The sequence below is a fragment of the Macaca fascicularis genome, chromosome 3 (genome assembly GCF_037993035.2).
Source record: "Macaca fascicularis isolate 582-1 chromosome 3, T2T-MFA8v1.1".
In the NCBI taxonomy this organism is placed as follows: domain Eukaryota; kingdom Metazoa; phylum Chordata; class Mammalia; order Primates; family Cercopithecidae; genus Macaca; species Macaca fascicularis.
Window position 1 is genome coordinate 143,553,611 of NC_088377.1, and position 24,470 is coordinate 143,578,080.

Sequence of the window (24,470 nt, forward strand, 5' to 3'; positions counted from 1 at the left end):
GTAATCCCAGCACTTTAAGAGGGTGAGGTGGGAGGATTACTTGAGGTCAGGAGTTCAAGACCAACCTGGGCAACATATTAAGACCCCATCTCTACAAAAATAAAAATAAAAAGAATTAGCTGGGCATGGTGGCGTGCTCCTATAGTCCTAGCTAGTTGGGAGGCTGAGGTTGGAGGATAGCTTGTGCCTGGGAGTTCAAGGCTGCAGTGAACTATGATCACATCATTGCACTCCAGCCTGAGCAACAGAGCAAGAAGACCCTGTGTCTAAAAAATAGAATGGAATAGAATATTATCTTCCATTTTTAGGACTGTTAATCTTTAAGATTCAGTGGCAATTAGGCAATGGAGAAAAAAAGACAAGACACAGTCTCTGCTCCCTATCCCTTGGTTTAGACGAGGGGTACCCAATCTTCTGGCTTCCCTGGGCCTCACTGCAAGAAGAATTGTCTGGGGCTAACATTAATGATAGCTAACATAAAATACACTAACACTAATGATAGCTGATAAGCTTTAACAAAATAAATTTTAAAAATTCTCATAAGGTTTTAAGAAAGTTTATGAACCTAGGTTGGGCCACATTCAAAGCCATCCTGGGCTGCATGTGGCCTATGGGCCATTGGTTGGACAGGTTTGGTTTAGAGGAAAAAAGAGACATATAAAGAAACAATGAAAATACCTGTTATGAACCGAACTGTGCTCCTTTCATCCTCCCCACACAAATGCACATGCTGAATGAAGCCCTAACCCACAATGTGACTACATTTGGCGACAGGGCCTATAAGGAGGTAGTAAACGTTAAAAAATTCGTAAGAGTAAGGCCTTAAACTGATATGACTCTTGTCCTTATACGAAGAGGCAGAGATACCAGAGTATTCTCTCTCTCCACTCACACACACAAGAAAGGCCCTGTGAAGACACAGCAAGAAGGTGGACATCTACGAGTCAGAGGCCTCATCAGACACCAACTCTGATATTGCCTCACTCTTGCACTTCCATCCCTCAGAATGGTGAGAAAATAAATTTCTGTTGTATAAGCCACCCAATCTGTGGTATTTTGTGATGGTAGCCCAAGGTGACTAATATAGTACTTATGATTAACTGCTATAATACACATAAAAAAGATACATAACTACATTGGGGAGTGACGAAAGGGTTCTCAAAGAAAGTGCTGTCTGATGTCTAATCTAAGTTTGAGAGAACACAGAGGATTGACTAAACAAAAGGGAAAAGGGCTACCCCACGCAAAGGGAGTGGCATGTCTGAAGACATATAGGCAAAAAAGCATGGACTGTTTAAGAAACAGCAAAGAGCTAGTTTAGCCTGGTTAGGGTGGGATAGAAATTCAAGGAGGGATTTGAAAACTCAGATTGCATCTTGAAAGCAGTAACTAGTGAAGTAATTTAGACCTTAAGCAGCTGGTTTGAATTAGTCATTTAATAGGTAAATGGACAGAAAGTAGATGATATAAGGTTTCCTGGCAGTAATCTTGGCAAGAAACTAGGCAACCAAGACATGGAGAAGTGGGGATAGAGCTGAGAATAAATAGTTGAGATACTTAAAAAGCAAGTAATTGAAGTAAAAAACTATACATCATTATATAAAACCAAATCTGACTGCATTTGATTCTTTCTGCCTTTCTTTTCTTTTCTTTGAGACAGAGTCTCGCTGTGTGGCCCAGGCTGGAGTGCAGTGGCGCGATCTTGGCTCACTGCAAGCTCCGCCTCCCGGGCTCACGCCATTCTCCTGCCTCAGCCTCCCCAGAAGCTGGGACTACAGGTGCCCGTCACCACGCCTGGCTAATTTTTTTGTATTTTTAGTAGAGATGGGGTTTCACCGTGTTCGCCAAGATGGTCTTGATCTCCTGACCTCGTGATCCGCCCACCTCGGCCTCCCAAAGTGCTGGGATTACAGGCATGAGCCACTGTGCCCGGCTCTTTCTGCCTTTCAAGAAGTGGGAACAAGAATGACGACATAACTCAGAGCACTGTAGCACCCTGCTTTTACACAGGTTGCTGCAATGAAGATAGACATACAGTGGTTTTCAAAGCTAATGGCAGCCTGTCGAGGGTCCTTAGAGTCACATCATGACTTTGGTACTGGCTGTGTGACTTTAAGAAAGTTAAGTCATTTCTCTAAACTTTACTAGGAGAATGTTTAGTAGTGTTCATCAAAAGGGCCTTATGATTAAACTTGGGTTCTGAACTTAAAAATATCTAATTTAATGCCCAATCTAACCTGTGTTCCCTATTTAACTTAGAGGAACCAGTAGTAAATTTCAGACACAATATAATTATACAATGTCAGTGAACTTTTAGTTACATTGGAAACTTGTTTGTCGTGGAATACTAGAAAGTAGCAATATTTTGAAAAGCACAATGCATTGTGATGTACAATCAATGGTACTGAATTACTCTAATAAGCTATCGCAGTTTCTGACCACATTCAAATAAAGTTTTCTCCTCTAGGTAAGCCAGAAAACCTTGAAGATAACTACACTTAAATTAAGTTCTCTTAAGTCCTTTTGAGAAGCAAACAAGAAAATGATAAAAATTATGATCACTGTAACTAGAGAATATTGATAAGCAAATATGTTCACTTCAGCAGTAATTATAATAGCAAAAAATAGCAATCAGCTTAACTGCCCAATACTGATGTAGGACAAGATACTTTCTAGTAACTAAGAAGTTATATTTACAAAGACTCTGATACTTATTATGACATTAGGTAAAAAAAATATGTAGATGTTCACAAAAATAATCTCAACTATTAAAAAGTATTATAAACTTAAAGGCAAGATGATGGGTAGTTTTTTTTTTCTTTAGCTTTTTCTACATTTTCCAAATGTTCTGCCATGAAAATATTATTATATCTTTAATCAGAAAACACACACATTCTAATAACAACCACAAAATCATCACAGTCCACACCCTTTTATGTATATAAGATGTAACTTGGCTTAGAAGAAACAACTTTATCTAAATAAAAGTCTGCAGTTTTTATTATATTTTTATTTATTTAAAATTATCTCTTAGAATCTGTTGATAAAACAAATTTAAATAATCATTCAGGACTGTAATCATGGGTTTTTTTTTCTAATAACATTAAAAAGACTGAAGGACATCAACCAAATGAAAATAACTGCTTTGTTCACGTGATGGAATATGAATAGTTTCTTCATTAGTTTCTAAATGCTCTACAGTGTTACACATGTTGTGTTATATACTGCTGCTAAGACTATGCAGTAGAATGTTGTGTTAGGAGGCACCATAAGAGCTGTTAAGTGTGTGGTTCTGGGATCAGAATGCTTAGACTTGAACCTGGACTCTACCATACTTGATGACTGCGTGGCTTTGGGCCCTTAAGTCGTTCAGGTCACACGACTATAAGTGAAGCGTAATAACAGTCCCTATACTTCACTGAGTTGATGTGAGAATTAAATGAGAATCTAGAAAGCACCTAGCAGAGTGCATGGTATACAGAATTTTGATAAAGTACAAGGACAGCTCAGATCACAGTGGTAAAAGGCACAGAAAAAAGAAACTATACTTAAGGCAGGAATAATAAACTTGTATAGGTTGTATTTTTAAAAGACTGGTATGTATGTATGTGTGGAAGAAGCATTTTGATGAGGTTTTTTTTTCTAATTTTAAAAAATCTTCTCAATTTCTATTTTTCTTTAACCATCTACAGATTCAAATATTCATAAAATTATATTGGAAAATAACTTTGTTTTCTCAAATATTTTTAATGCCAAATCAATTATGTGCCTTTATTAACATACTTACACATCATACTCAGTAGTAGTTAGCATATGTTTAAAACAAAGCCTTATTAAACCTGACAATATAACATTCTGAAAGGTGAAAGCAAAAATCACTTAATTATACCTTGAAGAAGATAAAGGACAAGAAGCCAGAAAAAGATGACCTTTGATGTTACTTGTAACCACCACCGGAAGAAAAAGGGGAAAAATACAACTCGAACGATTCCCTTTCTGGTCAGGGAAGTCCAAGGACTTTCAGGCTTTGCCTTTGCAAATGCAGACCCTGAAAAAAGTAAAATAGGACAACAGAGTATATTTACATATTATTATTTAATTTCTTTAAAGAAAAAAATTTCAATGTTTGAAAAACATGACCACATAATTTTATTCTGTATTATACTATGAGTGAGAAATGTCCAATTTACAGATACTTTAAATATTTTGAAAAAAACATTTTTTGAAATAACGGAATTTATCCCACATATTTTATAAATACAGAACGATATTCAAATGTCAGTTCTAGTTAGCAATTACAAATTACCACTTTAATTGTCTTTTTGTTTTTGAGACAGGATCTCACTCTGCTGCCCAGGGTGGTATCAAACTCCTGGGTTCAAGAGATCCTTCTGCCTCAGCTTCCCAAGGTGCTGGGATTATAGGTGTGAGCCATTGTACCTGGTCCCATTCTCTCTTTTTAATACTATTCTTGTCTTCATCAAGGTTCACAATGTTTTTATTTCTAAAAAGATAGACAGACAGATACATATCTGACATAGTTTGGAATATCTGTCCCTGTCCAAATCTGACGTTGAATTGTAATCTCCAATGCTGGAGGCAGGGCCTAGTGGGAGGTGTATGGGTGATAAGGGTGAATCCCTCATGGCTTGAGGCTGTCCTCGAGATAGTGAGTGAGTTCTCAGGAGATCTGGTGATTTAAAAGTATATGGCACCTCCCCGCTACCACTGTCTGGCTCCTGCTCTGGCCATGTGATGTGCCTGGTCCTGCTTGCCTTCTGCCATGGGTAAAGCTTCCCGCACCAGAAGCAGGTGCTGGTGCTGTGCTTTCCGTACAGCCTGCAGAACCATGAGCCAATTAAGCCTCTTTTCTTATAAATTACCCAATCTCAAGTATTTCTTTATAGCAATGCAAAACAGCCTAATACAATATTTAAACCAATTTTGAATTCTGTTTCTTCCAGAACAATGTCTACTTGTAGTAAGCATTTATTTATCCAAGACTCACCTCTTACAAGATCAACATCTATGAGGTCTGGTTTCACATGTGCTGTTTTCTTTGGTTTATTCCTTAGCCCCTATAATATATCAAAAAAGTATTGGAATTGTGTATATACTTAAATCTAGAACAGGAGAAAATCAATTTCTGAAAATTTCAATTTAAAATAAAATTGTTAATAGTACCGACAAAATGTAACACATTATGCATTTGTTACAAATGGAACACAATTACAGTATTGTAATAAATTTTATTATTGTTCAAAAAGATATATTTAGAGATGTGTATAACATGCCAGGCCGGTTTATTAACAGTAAAATTCTAATACAAATACTATTACTACCAAGCAAATTTAGGTGTACAGCTTTAGGTGTAGAGGGAACTGCATTGGCCCCATATTGGCATTTGGAGAGTGTTGAGGCTAGCTAGGGGAGCAGCAACCCTGAAGGAACCTCAAGGTGTGGTGCTGTAGGCATTATTTCAGAAAGCAGTAAATCACACAGCTGAGGACCAGAAAGGATGCAGACTTCTCAGCAGACGCCAATCAGCTGAGAGCCAGGCAGGACGATGCACTACTCAAGGATGATGGTTGCCATTATGTTCACATGTCAACCCCTCATCAGACCATAAATGCCACCTCATCACCTCAGAATGTAGACACCACAACCAGGAAGGGGGGAGGGAGAGGCAGTTGTCATAAACTGAATTCATTTAAACATGAAATTATTGAACACTGAGTAAAATTAAGTTTCTGCTATCAGTATATAGAGTGGAGTGGGGGAAGTAGATCAAAACTATTGGGAAAAAAAAAACCTATAACAAAATTAATTACTTTATTACTTAAGACTAGAATGTTAAGAATTGGAAGAGCTAACAAAAATAAAAACAAAAAAGAGAAAACAAACAAAAAACAAAAAGAATTGCAAGAGCTTAAGCTAAACTCTTCAGGAGCCAAGTACTGCAAGACGACACATATGTTTAGATGATTTGTTTTTTATTCATTCAATTAAGCAAGTAACTGTGCAGTAAATCCTGTCTCTGGTCCTAATCCAAGTAACAATGACACCCCCCAACAAAGTAAAAATCTGATTAAGTATTCTGTTTGCATCTAAAACAAAGAAGAGAACCATATTTGAGGTCAGAATTAACTGAGGTGTCTAAACCAAAAATGTGACCTGAAACCAAGATGTAATTAATCTTTGAATCCCTTCAAATAGTTCTGTCTGAAGTTGCAAACCACCCAGAGATACAAAAAACAAAAATGAAGGAGAAAGGGTAAAAGTTAAAGAAATAGCAATGACAATTTTATATATAGTTGACCCTCATATTCTCAGATTCCACAATTGCAAACACACCTACTTGGTAAAATTTCTTTGTACCCCCAAATCAATGTTCACGGTACTTTTGCCCTAATTTGCAGGCATGCATGGAGTAGAAAAAAAAAAAAATTGAGTCACCCAACGTGCATGTTCCCAGCTGAGGTCAAACAAGGTGATGCTTTAACCTTCCTGTTTCAGCTCTGATTACTGTAAACAGTGTCCTTTGTTGTTTTTTTCACATTTTTGTGCTTTTTGTTGGCAATCCTGTTGTTCAAGATGGCCCTCAAGTATAAGTATAGTGCTTAAAACACTGCCTCGTGTTCCTAAGTGCAAGAAGGCTGTGATGTGCCTTATAGAGAAAATGTGTTAGATAACCTCTGTTCACCCAGGCACAGTGGCTCACACCTTTAATCCCAGCACTTTGCGGGGGCCAAGGTGGGCGGATCACTTGAGGCCAGGAGTTTGAGACCAGCCTGGCCAGCATGGTGAAACTCCATCTCTACTAAAAATGCAAAAAATTAGCTGGCCATGGTGGCACTTGCCTGTAATCCCAGCAACTTGAGGAGGCTGAAGCACAGAGAACTGTTTGAACGCAGGGGTTGGAGGTTGCCATAAACCAAGGTCATGCCATTGCACTCCAGCCTGGCGACAAAGCAAGACTCTGTCCCAAAAAATATAAAGTAAAAACTAAAAACTAAAAAAATAAATATAACCTCTGTTAAGGTATGATTTACAGTGCTGTTAGCCATGAACTGTTAATGAATCAAAATATATATTAAATAAGGTGTCTTTAAACAGAAATACACATAAAACAAGGTACTTCCCCAGGCAGCAATGGTTCAGTATTCACTCATTCAGTGTTCATGGGTGACTTCATAGAATATAGCTACCCCAAATAATGAGTATGGGCTGTATCTGTACATTATTTCTGATTTTACTGTCACTATAGAGTGGCTGACGGATTAGAAATCATTCCTAAGATTTTGCATACTGGAGAGGCAACAGTAATAATACATATTTAAACAAAAATTCATTAATAAAGCACTATTTGGATTTGGTATTAAGTTTATTACAGTAAGATTTTACCTTTATTACTGTAAAAATATTTGAAAATAGTAACACATTTTAATTTACTTGTTTTTTATAAATTGCATCCCTAACAACTTGAAAGTAACCTTATTGCCAATGTCTTCCAACTAATCTGAATCTTTATTGCTGTATACCTAAAATTTTTATCAAGAGTGTTTTAAGAACTAAGAGTCCCTATAGGAGAAACAGTAAGTTTTCTTGATTTGTGCAAATATTGTTTTTCAACATGCTTCTTCTAATCAACCTTGTTCATATGGGGTTCATTTCCAATTTTGTATTCTATTAAAATATATTTATTTTGAGCTATATTGTAGAGCTATACCCTAATAGCCAGTTTCAATAAAATTTTCCCCCTAAGGTAGCTTATCAAGATAATTTAAAGGTTTAAAAAAAAAAACAAAAAAAACAGAAGGCCAGGTAAGGTGGTTCACACCTGTAATCCCAGCACTTTGAGAAGCTGAGGTGGGCAGGATCACCTGAGGTCAGGAGTTCAAGACCAGCCTAGCCAACATGGTGAAACCCCATCTCCACTAAAAATACAAAACTTAGTCGGGTGTGGTAGCGGGCACCTGTAATACCAGCTACTTGGGAGGCTGAGGCAGAAGAATCGCTTGAACCCGGAAGGCAGAGGATGCAGTGAGCTGAGATCAAATCTACAATTATTTTATTCACAAAAATAAAAGAAAGCATCAAGATACAAACATTCATTAAGTCTGATTTTAATTAAGTAGATATTTTACACTGGAAAATTTTCAACTGGCTTTGGATAAACCACATTCACACAAAGTAGCATAGCTCTTAGTACTGTTTGAACTGTTAAACAGTTTAAATGAACAAATAAAAAATGAAAAGTTTTTTTTAAAAAAAGAATGAGATTTTTAAAACTACTAATTTATGTACAAACTAGAAAGTAGAAACAAGCAGCACAAATGCAATTAATACCAATAACAAAAAAATTTTATTAAATATAATTTAAACTCTTATAATATATTCCTATAGTGAAATGACTCAAACACAGTAGTATATAAAGTTTTTTATTAAAAAAAAAATTCTCTAAGTACACAGATAATGTTTGGCCAAAAAAAAAGAAAGAAAGAAATGGGCTGTTTAAGTTTAGAAAGTGCTTCTGTTATCTAGACGTCTGTGTATTATTAATATTTAGACTCCATCAAAGTACATAAACAGTTTCATTTTCTAGAAATCTTGTTTAGTTCCCCCATCCCCCTTTTTCTCTGTAATGACTTTATAAGCTTTTTGGTGAAGCTTTAAAAGTCTAGTAGATAGTAAAACAGGAAAAACTTCCAAATTTACTTTTAAATTTTGGTCAAGGTAATCAGAAAAAACAAAGTTTTTAGTTATAATTTCTAAAATAGTTATGAAAAAATAATTTGCAATTTACAAAAGATTTTACGCTTTAGCAATATCAACTCTGGGTCTTTAATTGAAAGATAAACATTTCAAAAAAAATATATTTTCATGTCTTTGATTTCTCTAGTAGCTGCTCACTGCTTTGACAACTAATGAAAGAATCAATTACATGGGACAAACTCAATACATTTGGTACACTGTTCTCTAAACAACAGGTAGAGTGTTTTTTTTTTAATCGAATATTAACATTAATACACCACAGTTATGTACCTCTCTAACTTCCTTAGAATAAATACAAAATTATTTTACACTATAATTTACCTTCATTAGAACGCTTAGTAAGAATGAAATGTGCTTTTAGGCTTGTTAACAAATTGATCCTTTTAATTAAAAATAACAAGAGTAGGGAGGATAAGTTGATTATGTATGTATGTATGTATGTATGTTTTTTTAGAGACAAAGTCTCACTCTGTTGCCCAGGCTGGAGTGCAGTGGTGTAATCATGGCTCACTACACCCTCAAACTCCGGGGCTCAAGTGATCCTCCTGGCTCAGCCTCTCAGGTAGGTGGGACTGCAGGTACGTCCCAGCTAATTAAGAAGAATAATTTTCTTTTTTAGAGATAGTGTCTCACTTTGTTGCCCAAGCTGGTCTTAACTCCTGGACTCAAGCAATCCTCCCACCTTGGCCTCCTCAAGTGTTGGTATTTCAGGTGTGAGCCAGATAAAACTGATTAATGGGTAGAGTGCATATTATTCAAGTGATGGATACTCCAAAAGTTCTGACTTGACTACTACACAAGCTATGCATGTAACAAAATTGCACATGTACTCCATGACTTTGTACAAACAAAAAGGAAAAAATAAATAAGTCTATAATTCAGTGGTTCTAAGTACATCCATAATATTGTGCAACCATTACCACTATCCAGTTTTAGAAATTTTTTATCACCCCAAAAGGAAAAAAAAAATAACGAGAACAAGTTTTCTTTAATTTTGTCTTATTTTTATCTTTATTTTTAAAGACTAGTGAAGTGCAATAGTGGGAAAGAGGGAAAGAGTGAAACAAGGAATTCATCTGATCTGTAGCTGACTGTGAACAATTGAGATAACTTGCTACCTTCAGACCTGCCAAAAGAGCAAGTTTTTAGGTTTTTAATTCTTCAATTACTATTACAAGGTATTATCTTTAAAGGGAGACATACTTCAGAAAGAAGCTGTAGGTCCTAACTTTCCCTAAGATCATCCTGTTAGTAGCACCAAGTAGTAACTAATATAATCCTTCTTCACCCTAATCTCTACTTAGGATTTACAACAGTTCTTTTTAAAAAGAGGAGATTACATAAGTAATGCAGTAGTTTGTGAACAGCTCCCAAAAACTAAAAAAAAATTATATATTTTTTTTCTGAGGCTTTTAAATTCCAAATGTGTCAACCTGATAACATAACCTTTCAAGGTACTTAATATCTCCTGTCCAACGAGTTAAAGGCTTTCTAACTGTCAGAGAGAATAAAAGGTATTATGGCATCTTACTAGACCTCTCTGCTGCTCTTTATTTGCTTGACTATCCCAACTCTTCTTCATACTCTCTCCATACTATTTTCTCATAGATCTCCTCCTTTTCTTTCCTTCTTTACTTGCATCTCTTTATTTACCTACCCATTAAATGTTAGTTATTTCCCAATGCTCTGTTCTCAGCCCTTTTCTTTCATCATTCAACAGAAATCTACTCATTCCTATGGCTATATCTATATAATGTTTTATATACATATGTATGTATCACATACAAACACATACCTATACATACTCACTTTATAAACTGAGAACTCTTAAATGTCCCTCCCAAGTACCAAATAGATATTTCTATAACAAAATTCTAAATGTGCTCTTCTTCCAGTATTTCCTATCATCCTTAGTGCCGCCTGAGTACATTTGTTAAAATATAAGCTTCTGCTTAAAAATCTTCCAATATCTCCCCTGTTGTTTTCCAGATTATGTCTAAACTCTTCGGCAAGCCACTCAAGCCCCTTCATAATCTGACTTCCATTTTCTAGTTTTACTCCTACTGACACTCCTCTCCTTCCTCCATCCAACCTTTTACCAAATCAAACCACTTGAGGAGCCCTGCCTCAGTCATGTTTCTTCCACTCTTTACATATATTTCCATCTGCTCTTCATCTGTCTGAAATGTCTTCCTTAAGTTAATGAACCGCCTCCTCTTTGAAATCTTTCCCAGCCTCCCCAGGCTTGTCTCCCCTCTCACTCTCCTATAGAGTTTTAGACATGCCTCTCTTAAAGGAATTTATCTCACGTGTAATTATGTATCTCCCCTACAAAACTATAATCCATTTTATCTTTCTGTCCCATGACTTAATCCTATATTTAACACACACCACAACTTTGTTAAACATATTAATCCTTCCTCAAAAGTTTAGAGATTATCATTGCCAAATGGGAAAGAACCTTGCTCTTTATTACAAGTGACTAAGTAGTCTAAACATTAACTAATTTTTGGACTGATTTTTAGTAACTCTAGAGACTGGTTTTCAATCTAATGTAAACCTTTCTGTACAAAACAGAAAATGTCAAGTAACTAAAGTAATATTGTCTGTGCCCAGATTAAATTTAGCTCGTGCAGAAACACACTGATTAGTATCTATGCAAATGAAAAATATAAATCTTATTATCAATAAAGAGTGCTGAGAAACAATAAATTCAGTTGAAAAACAGTTTTCATGCTAGCGAGGTAATCTATGAGAATATTTTATCAGCCTAAGAGATGTGATTACATGTTCAGGAAGAAAATGCCTACTACAAAAACATTTTAATTAGTGCTTTACTGTCCTAAATTCTTTTTTTAAATGACCAACTTTTCAGTGACTCTTTCTGAGTCCAAGTCAATCTGTTAGTAGCACCAAAAAGCAGATCTCAATTAAGCAGAGCAGCATTTGCACAGGATCACTCAGGCGGGAAAAATCCTGAAACACTTACCAGTTTAATAAACTGTACAGAGCAATGACAGCATCAAAAGGGAGGAAAAGCAAACTAGAAGTATAAGGTGACAAGTGAAAGGGGAAAAAAGCTGACAAAAAAAATAGTCATTAGAAATTCAATTTTAAAAGAACAGAAAGATGATAAAAAGAAAAAACCACCATTAGAAGTAAATGTGACTATGGTAAATAAAGCTTACTCCTTTCTTTAAAAACTTCAATAGAATAGTAATTTATATCTTAAAAGTACATGAAAAAAACACTACAGAAAATGTAATTAATAATTCATAGAACTATGTTTCAAAATAAACAAAATGAAACTCATTACCTTGATTTCTCTCTGTTCAACAGATTTTTCCCATATTTGTTGATCATATGCTCCAATCTATGAAAAGAAGACAACACTACATTAAATGATGATTGCTGGTACCCATCAGATAGGTATAACTCTGCTTGAAATATAAGCAACTCAGTATTCATTCAGCACAGATTAGATTTAGCCCTATCTCAGACTTCTCAGATCAGTATCGTATTATTGCAGTGGTTCTCAAAGTATGATTTCAGGACCAGCAGTATTAGTGTCACCTTGGAACTTGTTAGAAATGCAAACTCTCAGGCCCCATTCCAGAGTTACTGAATCAGAAATACAGGCGTGAGGCCCCAAAACCTATGTTTTAAAAATCCCTCTTGAATAGAGAGGGAACAACAGGCACTGGGGCCTACTTGAGGGAGGAGGCTCAAAGGAGGGAGAGGTTCAGAAAACAAAACAAAAAACTATCAGGTACTACGCTCAGTACCCAGGTGACGAAATAACCTCTATACCAAACCCCCAAGTCATGAGTTCACCTATATAACAAACCTGGACATGTATCCCTGAACCTAAAATAAAAATTAAAAAACGTTTTAAAATCCCTCCTGATGATTCTGATGTTGAAAACCACCACCCTAGGGAATCCTTAATTGTAAATAAACACAATTGCTACAGCTCTGTTACATTTGGGGAAAAACTTCCAAGTGATAAATTCTTTATGGCATTATTTTTAAAGAAGAAAAGTACTAATATTCAATACAATTACAAATTTATAAACATGCAGACCACAATTACCACTTAAAGTTTAAACTGGAAAACAAAGTTGTGAAATGATTGAAGATACAGGAAATAATTATGAAGCAGAATTTCTTATGGCTTCTATTTTTATTTATTCTTAGATGCTGGAAAGTTCTCTGAACTAAACCTCCAACAGGGCAGGATGACCAAATCATTCTTTATTGTTCCCACCCAAGTTATTTCCTATTAGCTCCTACTGTTTCCAGTTTCCACTTAATTCCCCATATCCAAAAGGACACTGAAATGGGTCAACACCATACAATTGTGACTAGGAGTTTTCATTATTTGCATTAATTGAAAATTAAAATCCTAATAAATTAAAAATATTTCAGATAACTACACTTAAGAGACTAGAGACAGAAAATGACCAAAGATAGACAAAGATATTATAAGAAAATACAGGAAGAAAGAGTATTTTCTGACTCACAACATAATTTACCCTAAAGTCCTTTAATCTATACATTATTTTTTAAATCTCAATTTCAAGAACTGAGAAAATGAGAACACCAGAATGGTTTAAACGTAGAGGTAGAATAAAATAACTTAAGTGACTCGATAAGAGCCTTTAATGTCTGTTATTCTTTTTTTTTGAGATGAGTCTCATTCTGTCGCCCAGGCTGGAGTGCAGTGGCACGATCTCGGTTCACTGCAACCTCCGCCTCCTGGGTTCAAGCGATTCTCCTGCCTCAGCCTCCCGAGTAGCTGGGACTACAGGTGTGTGCCACCACACCCGACTAACTTTTTCTATTTTTAGTAGAGGCGGTGTTTCGCCGCGTTAGCCAGGATGGTCTCTATCTCCTGACCTCGTGATCCACCTGCCTCGGCCTCCCATAGTCCCACAGTGCTGGGATTACAGACGTGAGCCAACATGCCCGGCTAGTCTCTCTTATACATTATCTTGCTCATATTAATTCTTCTGGTCCTGTAAATCCTATTCTCTTTTTTACCACTTTCCTATGACTCTTTTATTTTAAAAATCATATTATGGCTGAGTGCAGAGTGGCTCTTGCCTGCAATCCCAGCACTCCGGGAGGCTGAGGTGAGAGAATTGCTTGAGCCCAGGAGTTTGAGACCAATCTTGGCAATGTAGTAAGACCCGTCTCTACAAAAAATTAAAAAATTAGCTGGGTGTAGTGGCACATGCTTGTAGTCCTAGCTATTCAGGGGACTGAGGTGGGAGGATTGTTTGAGCCTGGGAGGTTGAGGCTGCAGTGAGCCATGATCATGCAACTGCAGCACTCCAGTCAGGGCAGCAGAGTATCCTGTCTCAAACAAAAAACAAACAACAACAACAACAAAATCGTGTTATACCCCCAAAATTAAAATATTGTAACACCTAGACCAAACAACATGCTTATATGTAACTAAAACTGCCATGAGTCTCTATGAAGCAGGATTAAGAAACTCTAGGTAAACAATAACCAACTGGTTAGTCCTAATGGTAGAGCTGACCTGCAGTGACTAGTTGCCCCTCATCCTCTTAAATTCTAAATTCAATCAATCAATCATCTTCCTTAAAATCAGAAAAGGTAAGTACAGGAACATAGATTCCACACGAATAATTCTGCTCTAATTGAGTAATTCAGAATAACTGGGCTTATGCAAATAAAAAATTTATTTTTTAGGCCAGGTGCGGTAATTTATTTTTTAGGCTGGGTACGGTGGTTCATGCCTGCAATCCTAGCACTCTGGGAGGCCGAAGCAGAAGAACTGCTTGAGCCCAGGAGTTTAAGCCTGAGAAACATGGCCAAACTCCGTCTCTTCAAAAAACGCAATAAATTAGCCGGGCATGGTAGTGTGCCCTTGTAGTCCCAGCTACTCAGGAGGCTGAGGTGGGAAGATCACTGGAGCCCAGGAGGTCGAGGCTGCAGTGGGCCATGATCATGCCACTGTACTCTGTGTAAGTGACAAAGTGAGACCCTGTCTCAAAAAAAAAAAAAAAAAGTGTAACATTCCAATGCACTGCATACTTTTCAGTAAAATACTACTTAAAACCAATAAAGAATAGATACCAACATGTTTTAATAACTATTTCGGCAGTATTTTGTTTTCATATACAAAAGGGTGCCTAGCTTGTCTACAAAAGAACTATTTTTATTTCCAGGTGACTCAAGAATGTGAATGTGTAGATATATGTCCTATAATCCTAAAATCAGGAAAAATAAAATAATCCTATTCAACAGACCAAATCGGAAATGCATGTCAATCCTTGGCATAACTAGGTTCAGTGTAACTCCAGCATGGTACTCAAGAGGCCCAGGCTTAGAAAGATACAGAAACCCTAAGAAACTCCACAGTGAAGCAGTAGGTAAAAGTGGAAATGCTTCCTGAAAGCTGACATAGTTCATTGTAAACAGCAGAATGCAATCCTAAAGGTGGGTTGATAGACATTCCTATTAAAAAAGACACAGGATAAAATGGTTTGTTTTACTGGAAAGACACATTTATTCAAAGATTTGATAGGTGAGAGGAAGGGCAACTTTTACTATTAATAGAATGTCTCATGGTGTCGGGGTGGGGTCTTAATTTTTTTAAGCTAGATAAATTTCATTTTCAATTACAGCAATTAAATGTCTGTAAGTGCAGGAATCAGTTCTCCTTTGCAGCAGACTTCTTTTGTTTTGGAAATACTACCAAATAGGCCAGGCGCAGTAGCTCACGCCTGTAATCCCAGCACTTTGGGAGGCCAAGGCAGGCAGATCATGAGGTCAGGAGATGGAGACCATCCTAGCCAACATGGTGAAACCTTGTCTCTACTAAAATACAAAAAAAAAAGGCCAGGCGTGGTGGTGGAGACCTGTAGTCCCAGCTACTCAGGAGGCTGAGGCAGAGGAAACGCTTGAACCTGGAAGGTGGAGGCTGCAGTGAGCCGAGATCGCACCACTGCACTCCAGCCTAGTGACAGAGTCTCAAAAAAAATAAAAATACCACCAGAATGAACATTTTAGTTACTTAAGCAAACAGACTACTTTTTTGGAGAAAACTGTGAGGATGCTGGTTAACCTAAATGCAGATGTCTCAGAAGGAGATGTTCAGGGTTTTGCTTAATAATGTATATGCCTTCAACAAATTACCCTTACATATGAATTCAGAATGAATTATCTCTGAAATTGTTTCTTGGGATATGTGTGTAGTACATCAGAGGCCTCATGAAATCAGAGTGGTAGCCAGATGCTAGAAGTAAGAGTGAAGGGATTCTAAAGATCTCTTCTGGCCTTTAGTCTCACTTTATTCCCAGCTGGCAAGACAGTAAATCAGAATCCCTGTGGCTAGACTGAAGCTCTTCCCTGAATGAAACATAATTCTATTGTCAATCATTATAGGGCAAGAAAAGAAGTGACACTTAGGACTAGGAAAGAGAAGAACCATCTTCTCAAGACTTAGGGTCATGGATGAAGAATAATTTGCAGAGCTGTGCTACCAAAGTTAAAAAATAACAGGACAGGTTTTCCAACATTTCTATTTTACCTCTAACACACAAATATACCAAAACAGTTTCCAACATTTATATTTTACCCCTAACAGACATTCCCATTAACACACATTTCCACTTTACCTTTAAACACAAATAATGCACTTTCCCCTTCTGCTTTATATTTATTGTTACTGTATCCCTTTTAATTTTTTTTTAATTTTTTGAGACAGGGTCTCAGTCTGTTGCCCAGAGCAACTTGGCAGACTTGACTGAGTCACACAACTTTGATAGGTGGTTTTTAACAAATTTCTTCTACATAAAATTAAATCACAAGGCCAAGTTCAATTATAGTTCTCTGTGAAAGAAAACTCAGGAAGAAGATAACTACTTTTTAAAAAATGGCATACAAAAGATTAAAAGAAGTTCAGTGGTAACGTTTGTCTAATGGTACAGTAATTTTAAGAAGATAGTATGTCTTCAATTGAGAAATAAATATTATGTAATATTTTGACTACTTCAACATTTTTGGTACCTCTTAACTGTTCTCTTTTTCTTCTCCCTCCCCCAATGCCTCCGGTGTTTGTGTGTTTAGAAAAGGGCCTATTCAACATAACCCATAGGTTCACAGAAAAGAGATTTCTTTAAAAGTGCCTAACATTTTAGGCCGGGCACAGTGGCTCATGCCTGTAATCCCAGCACTTTGGGATGCCAAGGTGGGCGGATCACTTGAGGTCAGACGTTCAGATCAGCCTGGCCGACATGGTGAAACCTCATCTCTACTAAAAATACAAAAAATTAGCTGGGCATGGAGGCAGGCGCCTGTAACCCCAGCTACTCAGGAGGCTGAGGCAGGAGAATCACTTCAACCCGGGAGGCAAAGGTTGCGTCAAGCCGAGATCGCGCCATTGCACTCCAGCCTGGGCGACAAGATTGAAACTCTGTCTTAAAAAAGAAAGTACTTAACATTCTAAAAGGAGATATAGTCAAATAATGTTTTGTTGATAGATACACAGAAAGAGATATACCAAGGTAATTAATGTACAAGTAATGGTATAGATATCCAACCATATTCTTCGTAAGTAATGATCTGCTTCAAGGAGGGAAAAACATTGTTCCATCACATAAGAGGAGACTCTGAAATCCTGATTTATATTCTGTAGCCAATAGTTTTGTACATTGTGAGAATGTGAAGTCCTTTCTCTGGTGCTTGGCTATGGTAAGCAACTTTATCAATGCTCTTGTTATTACTCCCAGAGATGCCCTGAATACCTTAAGCCTCTGGTGCACTCATACTCAGAGCTGACTTACAGTCAGCTTTTCCATTCCTGGTCCCAGATGACCAAGCACTTTGTCATCTACAAACTCATCCTGTATCTTTGGCAACATGTCCTGCACTCCTATATATCAATGCCTCACCATAACTCTTTCCTCTTAATGACAGCAAGGTCAATTAAAGATTTTCTTCCCGCAAGCTTTAATTCCTAATTACTGTGACCATCACCATTCCTGAAAGAATGTCTAGCCAGTTACTACTTCCCTGAGAAGACTGAAGTCTTAAAATACAAATATCATTTTCTGTCGTCTCTACTTCTGTTTTCTCATCTAAAGTTTGAGCCATTACAGAGGTCAAAACTGATTAAACAAAAAAAAAACAATAATTATGGAACAGCATCCTGAAAGCAGTAAGAGGAATAAGATTCAAAAGAAAAAAAAAGGAATTGGGAAACTAGAATTTAGTAATATCAAACAGATGAAAATTCCACTAAATTAATATTCTTTAGATGCTTTCTGACCTACTGAAGACTGTTCTAACAGGAAAATTTCTAACAGGAAAATGAACACGTTAAACATGCTGTAAAAAACTGAAATTAACACAGCGAATATGCTATATTAAATATATGTAAATATATACAGCAGATATTTAGAAGAATACATGAAAATCATTAATAATTATTACCTCTGAGAAGTACCAAAGACAATAGCACTTTTCCTTTCTGCCTTATATTCATTGTTACCGTATCACTTTTTTTTTTTTTTTTTTTTTAAAGACAGGGTCTCACTCTGTCGCCCAAACTGGAGTGTAGTAGCATGATCTTGGCTCACTGCAACCTTGATCTCCCAGGCTCAATCAATCCTCCCACCTCAGCCTCCTGAGCACCTGGGACCACAGGTGCGCCCCACCTTGCTCAGCTAATTTTTTATGTTTTGTAGAGATGAGGGATCCTTATGTTGCTCCTTATGTGAACTTGAACTCTTGGGCTCAAGTAATCCACACACCTCAGCCTCCCAAAGTGCTGGGATTACAGGTGTGAGCCACTGCGCCCAGCCACTGTATCACTTCCTCCCCCTGCCCCTCTCCACAATGGAGATGTACTACTTTTATAAACCAGGATTCTAACCCAGGTCTATTGAACTCCAAAGTAATTTGAACTAGTTATCTTAGAAACTAATATGTTCCACAGTAACTAGTTAAGTTACTATCACTGAATAGGAACTTTATAGAGAATCATCTACCTCCTCCTACCATTACTCTAATTTTATATATTTACAAGTCTCTACACACTGAGACAAACAAAATGAAATGGGAAAGGGGAATAAGGGGAAAGGGGGAAATGGAGGAAGGGAAAACTGGGAGGGAAAGAAAAGGGTAAAGAAACAGGATGATTGGTAGGTAGAGAAAAAGACTGCCTTTGTCTACGTATCTGCCAAGGTCAGCTCTGGCTCCTATGAAAAAACTTTGTAATGAATATGATGATATCAAAAATACAAATATTAAAACCTAGATAATTAGATGGTGAAATGAGAAACATGTATCACTTAGGAATTTTAGAAAAGAAGTATCTTTGAAAAACAATTTGAAAAGCTACTCTTAGGCTATCTAATTACCCCTAGGTTATCACATTCAGAACAGCAGTGGCTCAGATATCAAGAGGCCAAAGAGAAGGTGTCTTGCTTCAAAAAGGTAGTTATCAATAGTTTAATTAGATTAAGTGCTTAGATAAAAGATTAATAATTCACAAATAAAAATAAGCAAGGCAAAAGGAGACCCAGATTTGCAAACGTATTTAAAGCACCTAGTTTCCTTAACTAATGAACAGATATATCATAATACTGTATGTCAAAGCCCTAATTTTTCCTACCACCATGTTTAGTTTCTTTTTTCTGAATCTCATTTAAGAAACTCTGAAAAGCAAGCTACAAATTCTCACAAACACTAAATACCATACAAAAAGAAAACAGAGTCCCAATTTCTTCCTAGATGAACCCCATGCAACAAACATCAGAGGCCAATCATGTGCCAGGATAAATGTTGTCTATTACAAGGGTGAACCAGCGCCCCCGGCCAACATTCCATATTTTAGTGGTGATTTAATAGCTGGACAACCAAACGTAATTTTTTGAGTCTTTTTATAAAAATAAATGTTATCAGTCAGAAAATACACTTTGTCAACTCAGGAATGGAACATCAAATACCATAAGTTCTCACTTATAAGTGGGAGCTAAGTTATGAGTAGTACACAAAGGCATAGAGAGTGATATAATGAAGAAAGCCAAAACAGGGGTGTGCAGATAAAAGTCTTTTTCCTAATTAATTGCCAGTGTAATACTTTTGATAACTGCTTACAGTTTACAGATGAAAATGGAGCTGTCAACAAAATCATTTTGTTGACAAGATCACATTTGCCAAGATACCTAAAATATATGGTTTGCATTGCCATAATTATCTACCTATAAATTTGATAAAAAAGAGAAAACCAAGAGGGCTAAGTGATATAACAAAGTTAAGTTACTGAACAAAATAGTGGATGTGAGAATAAAACACTAATCACCAATGAAAGAAAATTATTATCTATAATCCCCAAAATTATGTTGTCATGATGAACATTCGACAATTATTCTCAGTACTTCTGTTCATATTACAAAAAATAAAGAAGAGACATCTGGGCCACTTAAAATCATTAGAATGATGAATAACCTTCAGACAAATCTTATCCAGAAATAGTAAAAAATAATTATTTTGACATTAAGACTTTTAATTTGGAAGTAAAGTTCTCAATCCTTTGGATATCATATAGGTTTTCACTGTTTTTTGGCTCATAACTACTACTTCTCAAACAAATTTGTCTCCTGAACCACCTAGAAATCTCTCTGAATCCTGAAACTGCTCCTAATAGGCCTTATTTCTAACCTACTATTCTCACTACTACTCAATTTATGTACTACCCCATTCTTTTTTTTTTTTACAACATCCTATTTTAATCTACATATTGTTCAATGTTTCTAGTTGTCCATTACACAGATGTGCAATGGACAATTACACACACATACACACACACCCCTAAAGAAGTTTGTAGACGTCAGACACTCAGGTGACTTTAATGATGAGGATCAAATGAGGAAGATGAATCATTTAATTACACAATATAAACTATGATGATAATAATGTCACACAGAAAGCTATGGTCTGAGAAAATGTCCAAAGCTAGCAACTCTTTCAAATGCATAACAACTACCAAATTATTTTACCAAATCTCTAACTTTTCTGAATCAATCTTTTTAAAAAACTCTAAAAGCATAATGAGAGGCCAAACCATAGAAGATCTTTAACCCAATCATTAAAAATATTGCCTTACAATTCTAGAGTTATTTCAGGAAGACCTTAAATGGGTAAGTATTCAAATTTAAGATATCCTAATTGGGAAAAGAAGTCTAAACCATGGAATAAATATTATTGACTATAAGCAAAGAGTTTGCTTTGTAACCACTTGCAAATCTCTTTGCTTTAACCAATCATTTATTTATTTTCTATCAATCATTATCGGAATATAATAAAAAAAAGTGTTACAAAAAAAGTAAAGCTACTTGAGTAGAAGGCAAATTTAAAAATAAATAAATTTTTTTTTCAAGATTTGAAATCTTTTGGTTGGGGGACAATGTGACTTTTCAAGGAAGAAAACAGATTTCTAGAATTTTGTCAATTTATATATCTAGCTACCCATTTGGATCAAAACACCAAACACATTCTTATCTGCAGATACTAAAATCTAGCTAGTTATCAAAGATTCCATTAATTATCAGTAATTAAAGCTAAAGTTACTTAAAATATTCCCAACATCATCTAAAACAACACCATTCTCTGCATTAATCCCCAAAAAAGGATACTACAGACCACATACCTATAACCAAATCACAAATTCTGATCAATCTCCTATTGCCAAGGAAAGCCAGCTAATGACATAGTAAAACACTGACTCAAGTTTAGAAAAACGTCTTGAAGGTATTCTTTATTTCAATGAAGAGAAATGATTATGGTAGAATCTACCTCTCAGAAGTTATAAATCTAAAGAAAAAAATATTCACAGAGTCATAATTCAAAGTAGAATCAAGTAAGTACTGTTGCATACCACTGAAAGATGGTCTGAAAGGACCAATGTTTGTAAGATAAAGTGTACAAGAATAGGAAACTCACTGGATATGGATGTATGAGAAAGAAATAAAGATGACAGTTTCTGGCTTAAGTACCTGGGACTGCACTGCTACTATTAACCATGACATCCTGGAATAAAAGCAGGTTTGAAAAAAGGCCATTTGGCTGGGTGCAGTGGCTCACACCTATAATCCCAGCACTTTGGGAGGCTGAGGTGGGCAGTGTTTGAGTCTAGGAGTTCAAGACCAACCTGGGCAACATGGCGAAAGCCTGTCTCTACAAAAAAAGAAAAAAGAAGTAAAAAAAAAAAAAAAAAAAAAAAAAAAAACAACTGCCATTGGAGCCTAAGACAGCCAAGAATTATGGCTAGAGATCAGCAGAGTTGGGAAGGTACAAAATCTGGACCTCAGCAGCAAAAATTGGGTGTTTGGATGTTATCTGGTCAATTTGATCACCTAAGGAAATTGAATATATTAAGGAGACCAAGAACAAAATATTAAGAAGGATAAACATATATATGGAGGGGAGAAGAATCAAAAGCAGGTAATGAGACTTACCAAAATTGGATAGGTAGGAAGAGGACTAGGACAATATACTAATAAAAGCTAAACAAGGAAAGAGTTTCAAGAAAGAAGGTAAAGCAAGGAGGGCTAAAAATACTGAAATATTTTGAAATGGTCATGGCAGTTAAATACATTAATGTCAGTAAACTTAATCTCGTTTAAACAGTAGGCAGTCATTAGAGGAGATTTGGAAGCTGGGGAGTTTGGGGAATGGGGACAATAAAAAAGGTAAAAAACAACCACTTGGAGAGACAGAATATATTGTCCACTAGAGACAGTGATTGGAGGGATACCAGATAGAGCATATGCAGCCGAGTTGGTATTAGAAGCAGTCAAGTAAGTTATGTTTGTATTTTTCCTTTTACCACCAAGGTTCAAAAGTCCAGGATCAGGAGTGGAATTTGAATATCCATAACATACTGTACCACCAAACACCTACAGTATGCCAGGCATGATACTATGCACTTGCAAGTTTCCTCATTTAATCTTTATAGCTTCCTTTCTCTTTTCCCTCTGCTTCTCCTGAACAATTCAGCACTAAAGCCATTAGATGGGGCAGAACCATGGGGGCCTAAAGCAGGGTGCCAGAGCTACAGTGGAGAGAGCCTGATGCATGGGTGTAGCAAAGCATGGGGTATCAATCCAATTGGGATGTGAAGGAGGACCTTGTGGGGGTGATGAGAGTCAGAGCCTAAGCAGAGCAAGAAGGATGACCACATGTGGGGGTGACCCAGCACAGGGTACAGAAGCTCAAGCAGCGTAAGGAGGACATCCACTTGTAAGACATCTTGGTGTGAGGTGTTGGAGCCCAAGAAAAACAAAGAAGGTCTAGAATAAAGATCTTGAGAGAGATGAAGAGGGTATCTACATACAGGATGGGATGGCAGCTAAGATGGGAGAATGATTTTATATGTGGGGACTGATATCTCAAGAGCCTGAGAATGTTCCTATTTACTGAGTTACTGAGAAATCTCTATCTCTAAAATGCTCCTAAAGAAATAAAAGATTAGTCTGACAACTTCCGAAGCTATCTGTAAATAGGAAAATGGCTTAATAAATACATTATGGCATACTCAGAGAATATAATGTTATGGTCATAAAATTATGTTTTTTAAGGATATTTAGTAATGTGAGAACATACTTTTGGTAATGTTACATGAAAACAGGAAAATAAAAAATACGATGCTAATATTGTTGGGGAAAAGTCACAATGTCAACAGTAGAGCAACTGTGTGATTTTAACTTTTATTATACTTAACCTGCATTTTCCACTTTTCCTATGATACATATGTATCACTTTAACATTTATAATAAAAACCAGTATTTTACAAATGAAGAGGAAAAGGGAGCTAATACCCTCAACTAACAATCAAGTGTTAGGTGTTAGGCTAGACGCTTTTGTATACATTTCTCATGGAAAAGTACTGTGAGTAGAAGGGGGCGAGTTATTAAGAAAGCAACTGCCACTGCTCAAAATCAATTTATGAAAATAAATTTGGTTTTTCCTATAAGATACATAAGAGAAACTTTCAGCTAAAGAGATATTTTAACAACAAAACCATCAGAAATTTTAGTAGTATTAAAGTAGCATAAAAGGGCAGATAGATGATAAACAATTGACTATGTCAATTATCCATCCGTTCTTGAACATCAGGAAAAAAAAAATGAGTTAAAGAGCCAAAATGCGAAAATGTGCCAATTACCCAAGAAAACAAAATTATTCCATCTGTGTGACAGAAGAGTAACTTAAATTGCATTAGGTGGTGGTGGAAATAATTCAACTGGTTCATACAGGAAAGGGAGGGAATGGAAGAAAGGGAGCTCGGCAACAGCTTTGTGGTAGAGCTGGGAGAATTCCAAGTTCTGGAAGAAGCTAAGGAGAGAAGGCCATCACGAGTTCTTTTGGCCTCTGCAGCCATGAGGGGTTGGCCATATGAGAAGCAGCAGCAACAGCCATGGACTGTCTCATCTGACTCCTCCCCAACTACTGTCCTTCAGTCCTCAAAAAATATTAAAAAGATTAGCCCTCAACACTAGTAACACTATGATTACAGTAGAATCTGCTTCTAAGAAGTTATAAATAGAAAAAATATTCAAAAAGTCAAATTCAAAGCAGAATCAAGCAAGTACTATTGCGTGCCACTGAGAGATGGTCTGAAAGGACCAATGTCTGTAAGATAAAATGTACAAGAA

At 36.4% G+C, this 24,470-nt stretch overlaps 1 protein-coding gene across 14 annotated transcripts in view; it reads right to left on the minus strand.

Annotated features, from left to right (window-relative positions):
* Positions 1 to 24,470, minus strand: part of PHTF2 (putative homeodomain transcription factor 2) — a 159,506-nt gene that overhangs the window by 51,394 nt on the left and 83,642 nt on the right. For all 14 annotated transcript variants that reach the window (XM_074035677.1, XM_074035673.1, XM_045388652.2 and 11 more), the window contains 3 exons: positions 12,092 to 12,148; positions 5,009 to 5,078; positions 3,890 to 4,048 (listed from right to left, as the gene is read on the minus strand). Coding sequence is in view for 12 of the 14 variants with exons in the window: in XM_074035673.1 (XP_073891774.1) it covers positions 3,890 to 4,048; positions 5,009 to 5,078; positions 12,092 to 12,148 (286 nt within the window). In the remaining 2 variants the exon portion in view is untranslated. The remainder of the gene's footprint in view (positions 1 to 3,889; positions 4,049 to 5,008; positions 5,079 to 12,091; positions 12,149 to 24,470) is intronic.